Below are 21,338 nucleotides of genomic sequence, written 5' to 3' on the forward strand. Positions count from 1 at the left end.
CAAAAACTCGCAGTGGGGCCCAAAGGTGTACTTTGCAAACTGCCTGTTCCTTCGTGTGTGTGTGTGTGTGTGTGTGTGTGTGTGCATGTGCCCTTCACGGTGGTTTCCTGTAGAGTCAAAAATCTAACTCAAAGCATATGTCTCATCACAGTAGGACAGCGTGGAATGCTTTACTGTTTTTCATTCTATTTATTTTTTATTTTTATTTTTTTTTTTTCAACATTTTTTATTTATTTTTAGGACAGAGAGAGACAGAGCATGAACAGGGGAGGGGCAGAGAGAGAGGGAGACACAGAATCAGAAACAGGCTCCAGGCTCCGAGCCATCAGCCCAGAGCCTGATGCGGGGCTCGAACTCACGGACCGCGAGATCGTGACCTGGCTGAAGTCGGACGCTTAACCGACTGCGCCACCCAGGCGCCCCAATTCTATTTATTTTTTATTGTAAAGTAAACATTGCATGAAACTTACCACTTTACCCGCTTTTAAGCGTCCAGTTCAGTGGCATGAAGTACATTCACGTTGTTCGACTGTCTCCGCCGTCCGCTTTCAGAGCTTTTCCATCTTCCCAACCTGAAACTCTGTCCCCGTTAGCTCCCCCTCCCCTTCCCCCAGCCGTTGGCTCCCACTGTTCTGCTTTGTGTCCCTGTGAATTCGACTACTCTAGGGCCCTCATACGAGTGGAGTCGGAGAGTATTGGTCCCGTCCGGCTTATTTCACGTCGCACAATGTCTTTAAGGTTCATCCGTGTTGTAGTATATGCGTCAGAACGTCCCTCCTTTTCAAGGCTGAGGGGCATCCCATCGTGTGTGTAAACACATCTTGCTCATTCACATGTCGGCGGCCGTGTGGGTGGTTCCCACCTTCGGGCTCCTGTGACTAAAGCTGGTGTGAACACGCGTGTCCAAGTATGTCGGAGTCTCTGCCTCGAGCTCTTGTGTGTGTCTACCCCGAACTGGGGTTGCCGGATCAAATGCTAATTCTGTGTTTGCTTTACTGTTGAACATGTGCTTTTCATGCACTTTGTAGTCAACCTTGGTTCTTACAGCAGCGCCGAGAAGCGAGTATCATTCCCTTCTCTGGCTCCAAAAAGCCGTTTGCCCCAAGTGGAGCGGAGTGGCAAATGCGAGTATTTGACTTGGAACTCGGCTTTCCCCTTGACCATTCGCCATTCAGAGTGGTCCCAGTCACGTGGGTTCCTTTCAAGAACGATGGCCTTCTGATTGTGAGAAGCTTCGTCTGCTAGCGGCTTCTGCCCTTACCGGTCTTGGCCATCCTGTCCAAGGTCGATCGGGAGTGGGCCCGTGCCCCACGGCAAGGAGCAGAGGCTGTGTCTGTGGCCCCAGAAACAAAGGCCTTTCCTTCTGGTCTGTGTTTCCCTCTCTCAGCTCAGCTCCGTCGTCTGAAACATGAGGACCTGGTTGCTTCTGCTCGCCGGCGGGATCTGCATGGGAAACGTGAACGCACAGGACACGTGCAGACAGGGGCACCCTGGCGTCCCTGGGAATCCCGGTCACAATGGTTTGCCCGGGAGAGATGGACGAGACGGAGCAAAGGGCGACAAGGGAGAGGCAGGTACTCACCACTTGGTGGCCTCCAGCTACCCTTCCATGTACCCGTCCGTTCCTCTTATTCATTCATTCATTCATTCATTCATCACCAGTGTAGTCATCACCTGCCCGCTCCCCCTCCTTCATTCGTGCACCCCTCGCTCAGAAAGCAGTGACCGAGAGCCCGCTCCAGGCCAGATTCTGGGGAACCGAGCAGGACAAGACCAACACGGCTCCCCCCTCCACCGGACGTTCTCATCTAGTGGGGACAACTGCTTTTGGGCCATCACGTCTGATTCTACAGGCCGTCTTCAGAAGCATATGGTGTAGATCTCTCTGCCTCAGATGGCGGGTATGGTGGGTCTTTGGCACTTGGAGCATGTAGAGAAATCTGATCGCTGAATAGCAGAGAGCGCCTAGCTGCGCTGCACGGGAGAGCTAGGGCCTTGCCACACGGTGAGGCAGGTGACGTGGCGTGACAGAGAATACCCAAGTAGATGGTCACTGAAGCCACACGGCGGGACTCAGGTGTTGGGACCTGCCCCAGGGTCTGGGGATCTGGGGTCAGGATGCAGCCTCTGGGAAGGAGATCTGCAAAAGCCAGGATACGTGAGTGGATTCCATGACACCAACTGACAGGCTTGATTCTTGAGCCTGGGTCTGACCGTAGGGTCACATACCTGAAACGTAAGCGGATTGGTCTATCTGGGTACAGGGGGAAAACATCAAAACTCCAGTTGACATTTTAAAAGATAAATTTAGAGGGCGCCTGGGTGGCTCAGTCAGTTGAGCGTCTGACTTTGGCTCAGGTCATGATCTCATGGTTTGTGGGTTCAAGCCCCGCGTCGGGCTCTGTGCTGCCAGCTCGGAGCCTGGAGTCTGGTTCGGATTCTGTGTCTCCGTCTCTCTCTGCCCTTCCCCTGCTCACGCTCAGTCTCTCTCTCTCTCTTTCTCAAATATAAAACATTAAACAAAATTAAAAAAATAAAAGGTAAATTTTGATGAAAAAAATTGAGCTTTGAAAATATTTCCTATATGAATTGACTTGGGTGGCTTCACGTGGTCCCTTTGGACAGGTCACGTGAAGCCGGAAGCATGTGCTGTGGGAGGAGCGAGAGCCCTCACACGTTCATCGTCCGTCCGTGTACTGTTGCGTATTGTGGTTACGTGTGCCCAGCCCGAGGGACTTTCAAATTGTACTGTCGAACTCTCACAAACGGATGGGCGCCCGAAATACCTCTGCAAAGAAATCGAAGATTGAAGGTCGACTTGATGAGGCAGACGTTCAAGAATCACACAAAAATAGCGCTGTCATTTCTCTTCTTAGCGTGACCTTTTCCAGTGCGTGTGAGTGGGAGAAAACAATGATGAACTAGTCAGACATCTGACAAGATGTCTGACAAAAACCTAGAGATTTTTAAGACTTGGGACATAGGGATATACATTTACATTCATTAGAATGAATCTCATCCCAATTATAAACTGTACCATGAGATATCAGTCATTGATAGAAACACCCCAATTAAATTAGACATTTCAGGACTCTGTGGGGAACCTGAGCACAAACCACGGTCATTTTTCCTCCCTCTTGCTATTTCAGAATCCTATCAGAAGATTAGATATTCCTCTGGCTATTTTAAAAACGGTTGAAATGATACACAGAAAGTAACTTCAGGATGAACTAAAAGGTGCTTTGCCAGCAAATGCTGTTGGAATATGGATTTTTTAAACGATTATTGTATTTTAGAGGGTGGGGGGAGGGGCAGAGAGAGAGGGCGAGAGAATCCCAAGCAGGCTCCGTGCTGGCATGGGTGGGTGGCTCGATCTCACGATCGTGACCTGAGCTGAAATCAAGAGTCAGTCGCTTAACCGACTGAGCCACCTGGGCCCCCTGGAATATGGGTTTTTGAAAAGCCTTTGTTAAGTTTTGGGGAAATGAATATTAGAACAAATTACTTCGTATGGGGAGTCAGCTGTAGAGCCGAATGAAAGTCTTGGTGTTTTTAGGTGTTTCTGTGCTCACGGCATTTGCTAATCCAGGGGATCTGTTGGGTGGGCTGGATGAAGCAGAGGGCCACCCGCCATCTCTCTTGCCACTGCCCTGCAGACGGGCTCTGCGGGGTCTCCGATGGGTGACATCTCTAGTAGAGCCCATGTCCCTTTTGGCATTAGACCAGTCTCATTTCTGGGTAGTCAACAGCCCAGTGCAAGTAAATGGCCAAACCTCAACCTTGATGAACTCCATTCCTCTCCCCTCCCCTCCCACTGGGACCACAGTGTGTGTGCTGTGTGTGTGCATACACATACATGGGGTACACTCGTGTCTTCGTGATTCCTTCAACTTTTGCTCCTACTGTCCTTCCTTACAGCAAGATCTGTCTTTGATGCCAGAGATGTTGACTTACAACATGGGAAGTTGGAGCTCAGGGTTGCCTGTTCTGAGCTCAAAATTCATGTGTGGTCGGCAAAACCTCACTCCCCTGATGTTCCCAGTGTGGCCGGCCATGCCACCTTAATGGGTGACATCTACCACCACTGTAAGGTGCTGGAGAGATCCTTCCAGAATCCTTTCTTCCGTCCCCAGTAGCGCCAGGTAACCACAGTCATCGGTGTTTTCACAGGAGGCTAGTAAACCTTCCACCCCACTCTACACAAGATAGAAAAAGAGCAGAAGTGAGGCACCCAGTGCCTCCAACAGTCAGTCGCTACCCAAGTTCAATTCAAGAGGGGAAAACATAATTGTGATCATCTGTGCACATATTACCTTCCTGTCTTGTCTTCCTGGAGCTGGGTGCTTGGGACGTCCACTCAATTCATTTCATAATTCACTTCTTTTACACAACTCACATCTGCCTCTCTCCACCGGCACTTCTGCAAAAGACAGTGTGTGCATCGCGGGGGTGGGGGCACACTCCCAGGACTCTTCGGTCTATACCCCCGATTGAGACCGATGTTCAGGAAACGTGGAATTAGGATTCTAACCCTTGTCTATTTCCTTCTCTTCCACCTAGGAGAACCAGGACATCCTGGTGGTCCAGGGAAAGATGGAATGAATGGAGAGAAAGGAGAACGAGGTCAGAAATCGTGTTCCGTGTCACCACCCTCTAATTCTGAGCCGTCAGTGACTTAGGCATTTGGCGCTCACCAAGGACAAGTAGCCGTTGTAGCCTCTGAGGATGATCCAACAATAAGGACAGCACGGCCCTTGATCTCTAGAAGTTCATGATTCTTTTTCTGTCAAGGGTCAGATAGTGAATAATTTCAGCTTCCCAGACCATATGGTCACAACCATAGTGAAAAGCAGCCATAGATGCGACGTAAGTGGGGCTGTGTTCCGGTGAAACTCCATGAAAACTAAAAGCTGGATTTTATGTAATTTTTAAGCATTATTTCTAGGGCAGAATTTTATTTGTGACCACCTAAAAATGCAAACCATTCGTTGCCTGTGGTCCAGATAAAAACACGCGTGAGTCTGGATTTGGCTCACGGGCCGTAGTTTGCTGAAGCCTGTTTTAGTGGGTGGACACTGGGGAATGACGCTAAAGTTTGACTCCGGGCTTCTGGCAACAGTGCATGAGAAGGTGGCGCTGGAATTGGGCCTGGGAGGGTGAGGAGGGCTCTGCCAGTTGTGACTGATGGGGGGAGAGAGAATGGTCTCAAGGGCAAACACTTTGTGCCAGGTTGCTCTGAGTGCTTTTCACGTATCTTTTTTATTTTTATTTAAAAAAAATTTTTTTTTAATGTTTATTTCTGAGACAGAGAGAGACAGAGCATGAGGTGGGGAGGTGCAGAGAGAGAGGGAGACAGAATCCGAAGCAGGCTCCAGGCTCTGAGCAGTCAGCACAGAGCCCGACGTGGGGCTCGAACTCACGGACTGTGAGATTGTGACCTGAGCCGAAGTCGGACGCTCAACCGACTGAGCCACCCAGCTGCCCCATCTTTTCACGTATCTTTAAGTTTATTTATTTTGAGAGAAAGAGAGGGGGAGAGAGCACGCGTGCACGAGGGGCAAAGAGAGAGGGAGAGCGCAAGAATCCAAGCGGGCCCCCGCACTGTCAGCGCACAGCCCAGTGCGGGGCTCGAACTCCTGAGCCGTGAGATCATCGTCTGAGCCAAAACCGGGAGTCTAACGCTTCACCGACTGAGCCACCCAGGTGCCCCGATTTCCACATATCGACTCGATACAACAGCCTATAAATGAGGTGGTATTATTGTCTCAGTTTTACAGATGAGGCATCAGAGGTGTAGGTGGCTGACTGGCTTGTCCCCGCTGTGCCTGCGTGGAGACAGGAAGGAGTCTTGGCATTTGGCTCCAGAACCCGTGCTCCTCACCACGGCTCTCCAGTCGGGCTGGAGGAGCCGGGGGACCCTGAGTGTGTGTGCACAGTGACGAACGGTGTGACCCGGTTGGTACAATGGACAGGCCGGGCCGGGCGGTGGACAGCAGCGACAGCCACGCCGTACGAAGTCTTTATCTGCTGCTCAGTCCCGTGAGGGTTTTTTTTTTTAGAAGATGTCACAGAACGAGAGCTGAGTGGCAGGTCACTGGAGGCAGCTTGAGTTCGTCTGCCTTTCCAAAGACCTGTGCCCAAGGGTCGGCCGTGTATAGTGGCCAGAGTCGACTCTGTGGCGGGTAAGGAGCTGGAATTTCTAACGTGGACCCCGACGCCACCGTAACGGACAGGAGTACGAAGGGGTTTTGTGTGCACGCACGCGTGTGTGAGCGGGTGTGGATGCCACGCACGCACTTTAGGAGTAAAGTAACGTTCGGACCCGGAGCATCTACTGTACTTGCACGGCTTTATCTCCTCCGTGTGCTCGATAAAAGCCAAAGCTGGCTTTGCAAGGTGACGTGTCGCAAGTCATCTTTTCCTTTATTCTCTCTTTCTCCGCCTAGGAGCAGACGGAAAAGTCGAAGCCAAAGGCATCAAAGGCGATCAAGGCTCCCAGGGACCCCCAGGAAAACACGGGCCCAAGGGACTTGTTGGTCCCATGGGAGAGAAAGGCCTCCAGGGGGAGACTGGCCCTCGAGGGCCAAAGGGGGAGAAAGGTGACGTGGGGCCCACTGGTCCTCAGGGGCTACAGGGCCACACTGGGCCTTCGGGGCCAACTGGTCTACCTGGCCCCATGGGCCCCGTCGGAAAGCCTGGCCCCAAGGGAGATGCTGGGCCCCTCGGGCCCCAGGGGGAGCCGGGAGTCCGGGGGATGAGAGGCTGGAAAGGGGACCGAGGCGAAAAAGGGAAAATCGGCGAGACTCCCGTCTTGCCCAAAAGCGCCTTCACGGTGGGCCTCACGGTACTGAGCAAGTTTCCGGCTTCAGATGCGCCCATTAAATTTGATAAGATCCTGTACAACGAATTCAATCACTACGATGTAGCCACGGGGAAATTCACTTGCCACGTTGCCGGGGTCTATTACTTCACCTACCACATCACTGTCTTCTCCAGGAACGTTCAGGTAGCTTTGGTCAAAAATGGGGTAAAAATCCTGCACACCAAGGACGGCTACGTGAGCTCGGAGGACCAGGCGTCCGGCGGCATCGTGCTGCCCCTGAAGCTGGGGGACGAGGTGTGGATGCAGGTGGCAGGAGGGGAGAGGTTTAACGGCTTGTTTGCGGATGAGGACGATGACACAACTTTCACGGGCTTCCTTCTGTTCAGCCAGTGACGGGGAGGCGGTTAGACTCTGCTCACCACCCATCGGAGACGGCTTCGTGAAGATGCTGTCCGATGATTCTACTCTAGGAAGCACCCTCATTATTGTAATCATCACAGAGCGGCACCCAAGTGCTCGTGTTGGGGCGCCCGGCTGGCTCAACCGGGGGGGGGGGGGCTTGCAGCTCTCGATCTCGGGGTTGTGAGTTCAAGCCCCGTGTTGGGTGTAGAGATTACTTAAGAATAAAAGCTTAAAAAGGTGCCTGCATCATCTATTATAATCCATTTATGAATTTTCATCGTTCCCCTTATCCGGAGAATCCTTTGCACGCGTGTTTCTTATGGGGCCAGTGTTCTGATAACGCTAGTTAGTTCTTGAAGGAGCCGCGTCAGGACTTACCCCTCATCTGAATTTCTGGGGACACCGGGAAGCGTTCCAGCGCTCATTCCATGTCGTAGCTAACACAAGGCGTAAGCTGGTGACGAGTCATTCCGGAAAGCTGTGGAACACTTTGCTCATTTGGTAGCTTGGGTTTTAATCGCCATTTAGGTCAACAAATAGTTGTTTATGAAACCAGTTGCCAGGCTCGGATTTGTACTGGTTTCCTGGGATTATTGTCACAAAGCACCACAAACGGGGAGCTGAAAACCGCAGAAAGTAACTGTCTCACGATGCTGGAGGCGGAGTCTAAATCAAGGCATGAGCAGAGCCAGTATCCCTGAAGCCCCCGAGGAAGGTTCTACCTGGCCCCTTCCAGCTTCTGGCAGACCCAGACTCTCCCCGACTTGCGGAAGCTTCCAAGCTCTACCCCCACCCTCACCTGGCCGTCCTTCCTCTATGTCTGCCTGTGTGCAAACGTCCCTTTTCTGATAAGGACACCAGTCATTTGGATTAGGGGCCACCCTAATCTAATCTGACCTCCTCTTAACCTGAGTACACCCACAGAGACCCTGTTTCCAAGTAAGGTCACGTTCACAGATACCAAGGGTTAGGACTTCAGTGAATCTGTTTGGGAGACACGATCTAACATACTATAGGCTGCTCTGGTCCTCCAAAATTCCTGACCTTCCCCCATGCCAAATACACTCACCCCATCCCAACATCCCCCAAAGTCTTAACAGTGTCAGCATCCGTGCTAACTCTAAATCTCCTCTACAAATCGCCAGCTCAAAGTCCCCAATCGCATCATCTTACTCCTTTAAGTCAGTTATAAGTAAGAGCTAATGCGTGGATCATCCTGGGGCAAAATCCCTCTGCCTCTGTGAACCTGTGAAACCAGACACATCATTTGCTTCCAAAATACAATGGTGGGAAAGGCACAGGATAGACAGTCCCATTCCAAAAGGGAGAAAAAAAGAGATCACAGGTCTCAAACAAGTTCAAAACACAGCAGGGTGAATTCCTTTTGATTTTTTTCACTATTTACCTCATAAAATTGTTTTAACATTTATTTTTGAGAGACACAGAGCATGAGTGGGGGAGGGGCAGAGAGAGAGGGAGACACAGAATCCGAAGCCGGCTCCAGGCTGCGAGCTGCCAGCACAGAGCCCGATGCGTGGCCCGAACTCACGAACTGTGAGATCATGACCCGAGCCGAGATTGGACGCTTAACCAACGAAGCCACCCAGGCGCCCCATTACCTTATAAAAACTTTAAAGGAGCTATGCAAAAGGAGAAGGTTCCTGGACAGAGACACCAAACAGCTACAGCGGAAAGCGGAGGACGCAGGTGAATTTACTAAGAAAACGAGGTAAGGAGAAAGTTGCGTTTTAGGCCACAGTGGCTATTCTTGTTCAGATGGGCACCCTCTGCCTCCCGCTTGTCTGGTCCTGATGTGCACCCTCAGACAAGTCTTTCAAAGGGTGTAGACTCTACACTCTGTGTAGACATGGGATTCAGGCCTATTTAGTAAGAAGAGTACCTTCTGGCCACGGGGACTATTTCCAAAATGGTGCCCGATCCCATCAGACCCAATGGCATGCAATCTGCAACTTTGGAAGGCCTGTTGGGGGGGTGGGGAAGGGCAAGATCTTCAGGCGACGTCAGGACTTTACTTGGCAGCCATTTAGCTCATCTGTAGAGCCTGGAAACAAAGCCAAACAGGGCTGGAGATGAGCCAGTTCTGATGACATTGTTAAGACCCCTAAAGCCAGCTGTCCCTGAAGGCAGAGATTCCTCTGGACTAGGTTGTTGCGTGAGCCACCGGATTCTCTGTTTCAACCAGTCTGACGCACGTCTTTTGTTGTTAGTGCCATTGTTACCACGGCTTGAGTCTAAAAGAACGTTGAGGAGTCTATGACCTAAGGAGGGGGGCAGCGTGATTGTAGCCGAAAAAGCCCAAGACGAAGAATCGAGACGTACAGGCTGTCGTTCCAGCCTTGACCAAGGAACCTGCAGTGGGTACATCATTCAGCTCTTCTGTGCTCCAGTCTCCTACGGTACAGCAGTGGTTGACTGAAATCATTTTACACGGTCCCAAGCCTCTAATATTCTGCAAGTGTTACATAGCCCTCCGTTAACTCAATATACTTTTTTTTTTTTTTAAGTTTATTTGTTTATTTTGAGAGAGAAAGTGCGAGCAGGGGAGGGGCAGAGACAGGGAGACAGAGGATCTGAAGCACGGTCCACGCTGACGGCAGAGGGCCCGGCACGGGGCTCCACCTCACGAACCCTGAGATCATGACCTGAGCCGAAGTCGGACGCTTGACTGACTTGAGCCACCCAGGCGCCCCTCGTATACTTTTCCATGAGTTTGACAGCAACTGATAAAGGAGCAAAAGGATGAAAGTTCAGTGCACATGCAAGCCACGCTATTTCCCAAATCGCAGCCTGGGACCAGTTTATCTGACAGGATGGGCCACTAGAAATTGGGACTTAGGGCCATTCTATCCATGCTCCAAGTCAACACACTTGGGACGACGTCTTCATTCCCTGGGGAAAGTGGGGCTTTTTCTAAATGATCATTACAAGCAGGCAGCAGTCTGTAAAAATGAAGGATTGAAAAATTGCTCGGTGCTTATGGAAAATCTGGGAAATGGTACAGAAATAGCTTCTGTTTATAGGTATTTGATTGGCCTTCCTTAACTTATTTCTTCTAGAACAGAGCCAGGACTGGGGTGAAGCAAGTGAGGGGCCCTGGGTGCAGAATCGAAGGAGGGGCTCACCTTCAGGTGCTGACGGGCATGCACTTGACCCTGACTCTGAGTGTCTCCTTCAGTTTTGCACTGTGGCCCCTGTACCCACCTTGCTGTCCTCCTTCCCCTCAGCTACAGCGGGACTGATCACTTTATTTATCGAGCCAGAGTGTCCTTATTCTTTGGCTTTTTTTAATGTTTATTTTTGAGAGAGAGAGAGCAAGCAGGGGAGGGGCAGAGAGAGGGGAGGACAGGGGATCCAAGCGAGCTCTGGGGTGACAGCCGTGAGCCCGATGTGGGGCTCAAACTCACGAACCGTCAGATCATGACCTGAGCTGAAATCGGACACTCAACTGACTGAGCCCAGGATCCCCTCTCTGGCTTTTTTTCAATTGTAGTAATCCAAGCGGCTTCTCCCCAGTGTAAAGTCTGGTTTTGTTAGGGCTGAATCGGGAGGCGACCTGTGCTGACTTATTCAGGAACCCAACTTTTTTTTTTTTTTTTTTAACTTTTTTTTTTTTTTCAACATTTTTTATTTATTTTTGGGACAGAGAGAGACAGAGCATGAACGGGGGAGGGGCAGAGAGAGAGGGAGACACAGAATAGGAAACAGGCTCCAGGCTCCGAGCCATCAGCCCAGAGCCTGACGCGGGGCTCGAACTCACGGACCGCGAGATCGTGACCTGGCTGAAGTCGGACGCCCAACCGACTGCGCCACCCAGGCGCCCCAGGAACCCAACTTTATACGCTGAGATAGACATAAGGAAAAAAATACATTTATGACCACACATGGGATACAAGCTTTTATAAAATTCTTCTTCTTCTTTTTTTTTTTTTTTGATGAAATATGGAAGATGGGATGTAAAGCATAGTTTAAAGGATTTCAAAAGATAAAGCTGGACTGGCAGGGGTGGGCGCATGTAATCCACCATTTGTGATTATTTTTCATTGGTCTGTGAATCTGGGCTGCAGGTCTGAACAGTCTAACGATGCCAGGCTCTCTGAGACCCAAGACACTTGGTTAATTTGGGACAAGCTGTCACCACCCCCACCCCCACCCCAGGACACTCTTAGGCTTGAATGTTGCATTACAATGGTTGGGGATCCTTGTAGGAAAATCATTCTGGGCTAAAGGAAGGCTCTCAGGTTTGAAGCACCTTTTTAAGAAAAAAATGAAAAAGCATTTTTGTCAAATATATATATATATATTTATTATTTATTTATTTATTTATTTATTTATTTATTTTTTGGTCAAATATATTGGTAATATACTGATGAATTTTCTTTTTTACACGACACATTTGACATCTTTGTAAGGGTCTGCTATATGGCCATTAGGTCGGCCACATGGGGTAGGCTGCCCTAAGAGCCACCGGTTGCCAATAATGAGATATTAACACAGAGTTAGGAATTTGGGGATTTTAGATCATTTGAAGTCTTTGATTAAAAATCAGGAGAAAATGAAATCACAACTTACCGTACATGCATAATGAAATACAGTTTATAGTTAAGTTGTAAAGAATCGTATAGGTTCGCTACACTGCTTGTCTTAGCTAAATTTTAATTGTTATGTACCACGATTAACTGGGCCTTTTCTCCCTGCGAGGCTAAACTGAAAACAAACTCCATTTGAAACTAATTTTTTTTTTTTTTTTTTTTTTTTTTTACCCCCCAGGCGAAGGGAGGAAGGGGGATTAGAAGCGATCTATAGGACGCACGTACCACTCCTGGCTTCACCTTCTGGCTTTCTGGGCCTTCCCAGAAGGCTCTTAGGACTGATCAAACCCAACAGGCAATGCTCAAGTGAACAGTTTAACTCCAAGCCCAAACATTCAGGGGAGATAAAGCTCTGGAACGACTTCAAATAAAGCGGTTTCAGAAAAATGTGCCTGTGGGTTGCCCCGGAACCAAAAGGTCCACTCGGGCTCTTGTTCCTCTGCACAAGTCACAGGAATCCTCCTTTTAGCTCGCCACCGCCGTCGATGCCCTGTGCGCTCACCGACTTAACCAATCAGGCGGCATCCAGTTCCTGCATAAAATTGAGGCCGTGTTTCGTGTTTCGAGGCGCTGGCGGGAGGCGGCGGTAGCCAGCCCTCCCCTCTTGCTCGCTTTCCTAGGTGGGCCTCTTCTCACACCCGCACCCCCGGCTTCACTTCTGCAGAAGCGTCAGTTGTCAAGGGGCCCGTCCCACGTGCACCCGCCACTCTGCAGCCCGGCTCGACCCTGAAATAGACCAGGGACCGGCAGGTGTCTGCAGGGAGGAAGCCAGGCAAAATGTGAGGGTGCCGTTGGCAGCCTCCCCTCCCCTCGGTCCCTTCCCCAACCGTGGCATCTTTCTCCCTCCACCTACAGAAGCCTCTGGAAACAAAGACGCCTCGCTGTGAACTCATTCACGTAATCTGCACGCACTTCTGGACGGTACAGGAGGCAGGCACCTGGCACGATTCCCTTTCTGCAGACGAGGGCGTTGACGTTTAGCGAGGGTAAGCTTCCCGTCCTGGACAAGAACCCGGCCCGACTCCGCCTGTCGTGTGATTTCCGTTCATTTAGGGGAGGCCAAGGCTGTCCAGGGCCCCCAGCCCTTTCCCACACTCCCCATCCTAAGCCCCAAGTCGCAGTTTCCTTTCTGCCTCCTGCCCCCAAATCTTCTCATTCCCCTATGGCTGAGTGAAGTGCGGCGAAATCGTCCCTCTTCAAATGTACACTGTAGATTAATTATCGTAACAATTTTACCAGCCAAAATCTGCGTGCAGACTCACTGGCAGTAAATTTACTCGGTTCCACACAACCATGCGGTGCAGTCATACCGTAGATTTAATTTCGACCTTCGTTTAGGGTGGAGGCCGATAGAGTCGAGGAGCGTCACCGGTGCTGTCGCGTCGGGGAAGGCACTCAGGCGGCCGTCGCCGAGCGTTCGCTGCCCCTCCGGGAAGAATTCACCCTGCAGCCAGACTTTGCCCGCCTCGCTCGAGTCACGTGGGAGGGAAGCGTAAACCTGGGCCGTTCTTTACTCCAGACACACGGGGGCGCAAGACCGCGGCGTCCGCCGTGAAGGCGGCGGAGCGACGCTCTTGCTCGCGGGACTCCGACGTGCTCACGTTCGGAGGGCCTCGAGCCCCGACCCGGAAGCGCTGGCGTCACGTGGTGCGGCGTGGCCCGCTGCCTTGGAAACGCGGTGCGCGTGCTCCAGGCGGGAGCGGCGGTGCAGGGGCGGGGTCTCGCGGCGGGGGAAGGGGCTGCTCTGGGCTCGAGATGCTGGGCGCCGGGAGGCTGGGCGGGCTCGGAACCCGGGCAGCGCCTCTGTGGCCCGGGCGAGCGGGCTCGAGGGGCCTCGGAGCCAGGATCCGCGCCCGAGGGGTCAGCACCAGCTGGTCCCCGGTGGGCGCCGCCTTCAATGTCAAGCCCCAGGGCCGCCGCCTGGACCTGTTCGGCGAGCGCCGGGTGAGCGGCGCGGGAGGGGGCTCCCCTCGGACCCCCCGCGTGGCCCAGCAGGGATCCGGGCCGGGTCTTTTGGGTCTGGGAGGAGCCGGGCAGCGAACCCGCTTTGTACAGTAGGGTGTCGTGTGCGCTCTCGGTGACCTTGCCCGTCACCTCCTCTTTGAGGGGCTGGTGTAAGGGGGGCGGGGCGGCCTTTAGGGGTCCTGCGCCCCAGAATGTGGGTCCTGGGACCTGCCTCGTGTGAGCCCTCGCTCCACGTGCACTTAAAATAGTTCGTTTTGGCGGTGGCGGTGAATCCCGCCTGCCGGGTCCCGCCCTCGCCTCACCCTGGGACCAACCCCAGCTGAAGTGCGCTTCTGCCCCAACCCAATCCTAGTGCCTTGGCGCCTCGCCCTGCAGCTCCCGGGCGGCGTCAAGTTTCCGTGTAATTACTAATGCCGGCGATGATCGAAATGCCGGTTTAAATTTTTTCCAAAGCTTTGGGCTCTTCTTGTTATAAAACACAAAAACTGTTGAGAACCGTCTAATTTCCTATAATGCGATGGCGTTGATCACGTTGATTTCTTCCCCCGGGAAGTCACTGACTGAATTCTTTGGTTCCCGTTTATTGCTACGTCCACACACGCAGCAGGTGTCTGGTGTTACGTAGGCAGTCAATATTTACCGAACGCCTGAGTTAAAGGTGAAAGGAAGGCACGCTTGAAAGGCATTTACCCTTCTATTCCTGTTGTACTTTACATTTGTGGATTTTACCCTCCTCAGGTTGTTACTTTTATGTTTGCCTTTTAAATTTCTTCATTATCTGTACCATCGCCTTTCTTGTAAGAGCCTAGGGTACCGTTAACAGTGAGCTTACTGATTTGAGTGTTTTCTTATTTGATCTCTGCCATTAGCTTTGACTGTTTTAAAAATATTTTTGTATGAAATTGGCCAACTTCCATAGGGGTAAATACCAGAATAAGGTCTTAACATACTTGGTGAGAGGAGAACAACCACGTATAGGTATTGAGTAGAAAGATGAAAAAAGTAAGTTTGGTTTTGGGTGGATGAAATAGAACTAATTTTACTTTTTTCTTTTTCTTTTTTTTTTTTTTTTGTAGATCACGAGTTTAGATACTGACATTAGATTTTCAGGTACCTGAATTGGTTTTTGATTAAACAAGAGAACAACACAAAACCACAAAGGTTTATGTAGTTTTTTTTTGTTTTTTTTTTTTAATCATTTCCATAACTAGTAGTCTGAGGTTTAGAATTCCCGAGAGCAGTGTGGAGAGGTGTGCTGGGAAATGAAAAATAGTCTGTACTTGAATCAAATTAAATCAGTGTAGAGAATCTAATTTGGTTTTGGTCCTGATTCTGCTCTGCCCGCAACTGTCTTTTATTTTTTTCATTGTTTAATCAGTTTGGAGAGAGGTTAATTTCACGCATCCCTTCTTGCAGAAAAGGTAGGCCTTATCGGTCCTGAAAATTTTACCTCTTGCTGTTTTCCAAAATCAACATATTAGTCATCTGCAAAGTTAAACTACAGAGCTAAGCGCTGGTCCGTTAATTTGTCTCGTCCACGAGTTTGCCCATGTGGTAGGCACTATGCTGGGCAGCTGGTTCAAATGGTGAAAGCGGTTCCTCCCTCTAGGATTTTGCCTTCTCAGGAGAGACTTTGAAACAGATAAATTGCAATACAGAAGTATGGAAAAAGTGTGGGCTTTGGAGATGTACGAAGCGGGCTCAAGTTCTGTCTTTGCCACAATTAATGACCTCAAACTTTTTTTTTTTTTTTTTTTTTGGCTTCTTAAAGTGTGTTTCCTTATGTGTGAAAGAATGATGGTTCCTGCACTAGGATTATGTGATTTAAATGAGGGAACCTATATTAGGTACAGAATTCTCCTCTTGGCGTGCAGTAAATGCATAGTAAATGCTTTGTGTTTTCTATCCTGCCTTCCTGAGTGCTGGAACGAGAGTGTTTGAACTGGTAGAAAAGGATGGTCATTCCCATTGGATTAGTGATCTTTGTCCTTATCAAGATGCTGAAATGCTTTTGGAAAGTATAAAATTTGCTGCTTTCAGCCAATGAGTTGGTTTTAACATGCTTATTAAATCTTCCTGAAGTGTCTATGTGCTCAACTCATTCTCTCTATCTTGAGTTGTGGAATACTTGGTTCTAGGTACTGGACTGGACCCAATGGCCAGCAGCGTCCATTGGTAGTCCATGTAGAAAGACTTTACATATACTTTCTAATCTGGTATACCTGTATCCATGCTGTCAGATATGTACTGTCATCCCCATCGTGCTTAATGAGAAACTTAGACCCGGGAGGAGAGAGAACTAGGCCAACCGAGGTCATACGGCTAATGGTGATTACAGCTAATATCTATTAAATGGCTTTCTGCGTGCCAGGCAGTGTTGAAATGCTTTAAAAATACGTATCATCTCATTTAATCCTTGTAACTACTTTATGAGGTAGGGTCTGTAGTAGTGGCTGAGCTGGGTGTTGAACCTGTATCGTTCTATTTTTGTTTTGTATGAAATAATTGAAAATGAAAAAACATTCACATTCTTAAAACAGGTGTCGTTTAATCTATGGAATGACGTGGGAATTGTGAACATGGTATTATGTGATACACCAGTGAAAACCGAGATTTCCTCTCTGAGAAAAGGACTTACACTTAACACCGAAATACCGTGTTTTTAGTGACAAATGGGAACTGTTCTCTGGATTGCAGGGTCTTTTTGGAGTTCCTGAGCTCAGTGCCCCAGAAGGATTTCGGGTCGCCCAAGAAAATGCCTTGAGGAAGGCAGACTTGCTTGTGCAGCGTGTGTGTTCCGTGGCACCTGGGCCCCAGACCGTGCTCATTTTCGACGAGCTCTCTGATTCCTTGTGCAGGGTGGCCGACTTGGTAAGACGCTTGTTCTCATGGGAGAAAGTCATTAGGAAGGGAAAAATGTAGAGGAAGGGGTGACATGTAGAACTTGTACTTTAATACGTGTAGTTACGAAAATAGCACGTGATGTATCATCAAACAATGATTACTCGTATGGCAAAGATTCCTCATAAACACTTCTACGAGAATTTTAAGAGGACATTTACCTGCACATGACAGTAAAATTAATCCTATGAAAAGCCAGTTTTTATCAACCTTTTCAGCAATGTCTTTTCCGGTGAAAACTAAGATTTGGATACGAAACTGATTGCATTAGTGGCTTCCTTTTTTCACATTTTGAAGTTGAAACAGACATATACCTCCGTCTCTTCGCGAAGAAGCCCGTTGCTGAGATAGAAGGCACACGTGTGTCTGCCCTAAAGAGCCACGTCTTCAGTAGTCACGTCGTTAGAGTGGCGCACGTGATCCAAAACTGAACCCTCCTGAGCCTGTCTACTTCGTATTAGACTCTGTATTGCCTTCCCTTCACATTCGTTCAGTGTCGAGCCCCCACCACGTGCCAGGCTCTGTTCTAGGCACTGGGAATGCGGCTCATGACGCACACGGTCTCTGGCCTCAGGGAGCTGATGTTCCGATGTCAGCTTTTTTTTTTTTTTTAGATCTTATGAGGCACCAGGCCCTGGTAAGAGGTTTACCTGGGTTAACTGAACTAACCTTCTTAGCATTTTCAGTTGAGGAAAGAAAGGCAGTAACAGGTTAAGTGATGTGCCCAAGGTCACTCTCCAGTAGGTGGTGGGGCTGGGCTCAGAGTCCAGGCGTTCTGGCTGTAGAACTCAAGCCCTTAACCCGCTGTTCTGAACCTCCTCCTGGCTGGCTGGCTGCTTAGGTCAGATGAATAGGTCTCCCTTACCTGGAGAGGTTGGAGTGTCACTTAGCTTTTTAAAAAGGATTTATTTTTAAAATTATCATTTGGCAAAATTGGCTTCTTTCTGGGGCTGGTGTAGTTCTGTGAATTTTAACTCACGTATTCACATAGCCACCGCCACAGTTAGGGTACATCGTGCTTAATGTACATCTCGTCACCCCCCAAAAGCCCCTGTATAGTCCTGCCCAGGCCTCCCCTCTTGCCTCTGGCAACTACCCACCTGTTCTCCCTCCCGCAGTTGGCCTCTTTTAAAATGTCAGATAAGTGGAATCACTTGCCCTTTGAAAATGACCTCTTTCACCCAGAGTAACACCTCCCCATCTTTGTTTTTCGCATGTTTGGAAGTCACTTCTCGGTTTTATAGGGTCTCGGTTTGCCCTGCGAATGCTTTGGGTGGAGGAGGAGAAGGGAGAGGCACTCACTGCCCCAGGACCCCTCACACCTCCTCCATGTAATTGTGCCGATGGAATCTGGAAAGGGACATAGTTGTCAGGGAATTTCACTTATGTGCAATCAAGTACTGGCTTTATGTCTTCGTTGGTGGTTTATTTGTTGTCTTAGCCTGCATTTTAATTAAGTGGTGGTCTAGGATTTTTTTTTTTCCCCACAGTTTTGCTTTTGCTCCTTGCTGAGAGATCTTAACTCTCTGCCCCATAGCTTGTCCTGTGTTTAAAGTTTTTTATGATTATGAGGTATAGTAGTATCTCATTTAAAAAGTTAAAAAAAAAATTTTTTTTTTTTTAACGTTTATTTATTTTTGAGACAGAGAGAGAGCATGAACGGGGGAGGGTCAGAGAGAGAGGGAGACACAGAATCTGAAACAGGCTCCAGGCTCTGAGCAGTCAGCACAGAACCCGACGCGGGGCTTGAACTCTCATACCGCGAGATCGTGACCTGAGCCGAAGTCGGACGCTTAACCGACTGGGCCACCCAGGCGCCCCTCATTTAAAAAGTTTTAAATATGACTTGTATGTGGAAATCTTTGAGTAAAAAAGTCAAAGAACCTTCTGCCTTTTCTTTTTTAAATGTTTATTTTTGAGAGAGAGAGCGTGAAGAAGGGGTAGAGAGAGGGAGAGAGAGGGAATCCCAAGCAGCCTTCATGCTGTCAGCCCAGAGCCTGATGTGGGGCTCAAACTTATGAACCATGAGATCATAACCTGAGCCGAAAGCAAGTCGGACGCTTAACAGACCGAGCCACCCAGGTGCCTCGAACCTTCTTCCTTTTGAAGTTTTAAGGTTTTATCTGCCAGTAGGATCAATACCATAATAGGGCAAGGATTTTATAAACTATGATTTGCCACCAAATGGACATTCACTTTCTTTTTCTTTTTTTAATACATTTCCTATGTAACAGTATTGTTTTCCTCATCAGTATTACAGATGAATTTTAAAATGTATGCCAGTATCTTGAAATTAATATTGATTGTAAATTCTGCAACGTGTAGATTAGTAATTTGTACAAATTGTAAATTCTACATAGCTAATTTTTCAGGCACTAATGTTATCTCATTGTTACATCAGATGTATAAAACTATGGATTTAAATGTTTTTACATTGAAAACTAATAATAAAATTAGGAACTTTGACCTTGTGGTGATTTTATGTCGTATTATAGTCATACATGCTCTTTTCTCAGAGAACGAGGAACATCCGTGATATTTTGTAGTTCCCTTGCGTTTTTCTTTTGAAGTATACTGCAATCAACATGAAAACTAAAGTCTAACTTTACATGACTTCATTAAAAAAGTAGAAAGAAGTGTAGCTCAGTTAAATGCTGAGGTCAGCGTAGCAGCTGCTGCCGGCCCTGGTGATTGTGAGTCACGGGAGCTAAGAGTAGGAATCCATTTTTATTAAAAGGCCTGCAAAGAGAGAATGTGCCTTTGTTTTCTGCACAAAGGCTAGAATGTAGTTAAATCAGTCTTGAAACTGTGCTGTGTGTCAATTAAAACAACACAAAAAGAGAAGCCTGTAAGAGCTGTTCTCTGCAGCCAGGTTGACATGTGAGAAGCGCACCGCAAACGATCTTAGCCAGAAAGTTGTAGAGTATTTGAAATAAAATTCTGCTTCTTTTGAACTACAGAATTAGGGAGAATTTCCTTGGCGTTTACGTTTGTTTGAAGGAGAACGGCTTTCCTAAAATGAGGCCAGTGAACGTATTTTCTCTGGCACGATCCCCACTGGATCCGGGGACTCACAACACGTTGAGAAAGAGGCCGCTTCGCCGGACTCGTAGGAACGGCTCAGGAATGGCAACGCGGGGGTCGGAGCCAAGGGGCCGACTCGACGGCGGAGGGTGTCCCTTCTGCCCTCTGATCTCGGAGGAGAGCCTTCCATCACACCCCCTCTCGGTTTTGTCTTTCTTCCTCATTAGGCCGATTTTGTGAAAATCGCCCACCCCGAGCCCGCGTTCCGAGAGGCGGCGGAGGAAGCCTGTACGAGCATCGGCACCGCGGTAGAAAAGTATGTTCTGTCCCCCCCTCCCGCCCCCGTTGCGGTCTCGGGCGACGCGGCTTTGTGGATCTGCGCTTTCGGACGTTTGTCCGCAGGGCTCGCCCCCGCCCGCAGGGTAGGGGACGGGGGCGGGGGCGGGGGCGTGGCCCCGTGTCTGTCTGTCCGTCCACCCGTTCGCTCGGTCGCCTGGCTTCCCCGCCAGCCAGGCGGTCACGTGCTTTGCCTCGCGTTTGCTGCGCCGAAGGCGGGCTCACACCGCGGTCGCGTGACGCACAGAGCAAAGCTCCGCCGTCCTGGTGACCGTCGTCGCCGCCGCGTTGAGTCAGAGTCTCTCCGTGTCTGGACGCCAGCGGCCCTGCAGGCCCCCAGCGCGGGGTCGGGGAGGGTCTAGGGCGCTCAGAAAGGCAGCCCGGAGGGCCGAGGCGGGCCGGGGCTGTGACGGAGCGGGCTCGGGTGACCCCGAAGGGCCTCGAAAGGCCTCGCGCCGCTCACGAGGGCTCGGCAGCGCTGGCGAAAACCACCCCCAGCTGGGCCGCGCGGTACCGAAAGCTCTTCGGCGCCCGACGCGCTGACGTCGCCGCCCAGCGTCCCCCGCGAGAGAGCGCCCGCGGCTCGCCCGGCTTGGACGGGGACCTGCTGCTTGTGCCCCGCGGAGCGTCACCTGCTCTGCTGGGGACAGTGCCTGGGATCTCCTGTCGCCACTGCTGCTCACCGTGGCAGGTTGAAAGAGATGAAGCCGGTCGCTGCCGACTCCAGACACCCGGTGCGGGGCGGGGGCGGCACCGCGGGGGCTCCTTGGGAGAGAGCACGCCTCGTGCAGGGAAAGGTCCCAAGAAACGAGTCAGAGCTGCCCGGGTGCCCGCCTGAGCCACCTTGAACGCTGCATCGGGCCTGAGACTAGATGCGGTTCCGGTCTCGTGGATGTGGGTTCCGAGTTTTGCGGGGGGACCACAAGGGAGCCATGACCTGTAGCCGAGTGTCGTCCTGAGGACCCGGGCAAGGTCCTCCCTTCATCCTGGAGACGTGCGCCAGTCTTTCCTTGGGCGCCACACTCTGGCCACCGCCCGAGGCCTGCCGAGGGCCTGAAGGGAGGGTCAGGAGGCAGAACTCGCAGCCTTCGCTCCATTCCCCGCCCTGCTCTCCATTCTCAGCACCAGGGCTTCTCTTCTCCTTTGGTCTAGCTGAGCTGTATCTTTTTCTCTGTTTTTCAACATATATTTATTTTGCGGGAGAGAGAGTGCGCGAGAAAGTGAATCCCCCCGATGTGGGACTCCCAACTCACCAACGTGAGGTCACGACCTGAGCC

General features: G+C 50.2%; 2 protein-coding genes and 1 long non-coding RNA gene across 9 annotated transcripts in view; 2 read left to right on the forward strand and 1 right to left on the reverse strand.

Moving 5' to 3' along the window:
- The first annotated feature begins 452 nt into the window (after positions 1-452).
- C1QTNF9 (C1q and TNF related 9) lies at positions 453-7,462 on the forward strand. Of its 2 annotated transcripts, XM_058689958.1 has the most exons (4): positions 453-1,574; positions 4,561-4,623; positions 6,447-7,117; positions 7,210-7,462. In XM_058689958.1, exons 1-4 carry the CDS (start codon positions 1,409-1,411, stop codon positions 7,264-7,266), a joined length of 957 nt encoding a protein of 318 aa, XP_058545941.1. In that variant the 5' UTR covers positions 453-1,408; the 3' UTR covers positions 7,267-7,462. The 2 variants fall into 2 exon arrangements, with proteins under 2 accessions (XP_058545941.1, XP_058545936.1); XM_058689953.1 differs by having other exon boundaries at positions 456-1,574; positions 6,447-7,462.
- Positions 7,463-8,599: 1,137 nt separating this feature from the next.
- On the reverse strand, positions 8,600-13,483 carry LOC131488302 (uncharacterized). 3 transcript variants are annotated; one of them, XR_009250156.1, is made up of 3 exons: positions 13,146-13,460; positions 12,061-12,589; positions 8,600-9,966 (listed from the first exon to the last, which is right to left on the reverse strand). It is a non-coding gene; the product is annotated as an uncharacterized LOC131488302 (long non-coding RNA). The 3 variants fall into 3 exon arrangements; XR_009250157.1 differs by lacking the exon at positions 8,600-9,966 and adding an exon at positions 12,689-12,790 and having other exon boundaries at positions 11,606-12,589; positions 13,098-13,483; XR_009250155.1 differs by lacking the exon at positions 8,600-9,966 and adding an exon at positions 12,689-12,790 and having other exon boundaries at positions 11,606-12,589; positions 13,146-13,480.
- Positions 13,484-13,530: 47 nt separating this feature from the next.
- The window catches only part of MIPEP (mitochondrial intermediate peptidase), a 163,805-nt gene continuing 155,997 nt past the window's right edge, over positions 13,531-21,338 (forward strand). For 3 of the 4 annotated variants that reach the window (XR_009250138.1, XM_058689855.1, XM_058689869.1), the window contains exons 1-3: positions 13,531-13,779; positions 16,498-16,671; positions 19,953-20,041. Coding sequence is in view for 3 of the 4 variants with exons in the window: in XM_058689855.1 (XP_058545838.1) it covers positions 13,591-13,779; positions 16,498-16,671; positions 19,953-20,041 (452 nt within the window). In the remaining variant the exon portion in view is untranslated. The remainder of the gene's footprint in view (positions 13,780-16,497; positions 16,672-19,952; positions 20,042-21,338) is intronic. The other variant, XM_058689846.1, reaches the window with a different exon arrangement.

The sequence above is a fragment of the Neofelis nebulosa genome, chromosome 1 (assembly GCF_028018385.1).
Source record: "Neofelis nebulosa isolate mNeoNeb1 chromosome 1, mNeoNeb1.pri, whole genome shotgun sequence".
Taxonomy (NCBI): domain Eukaryota; kingdom Metazoa; phylum Chordata; class Mammalia; order Carnivora; family Felidae; genus Neofelis; species Neofelis nebulosa.

Coding starts and splice junctions, on each gene's coding strand:
- C1QTNF9 (XM_058689953.1), top strand. CDS start 1,409: ATGAGGACCTGGTTGCTTCTGCTCGCCGGCGGGATCTGCATGGGAAAC. Junction 1,575..4,560: donor GGGCGACAAGGGAGAGGCAG/GTACTCACCACT, acceptor TCTTCCACCTAG/GAGAACCAGGACATCCTGGT. Junction 4,624..6,446: donor TGGAGAGAAAGGAGAACGAG/GTCAGAAATCGT, acceptor TTCTCCGCCTAG/GAGCAGACGGAAAAGTCGAA.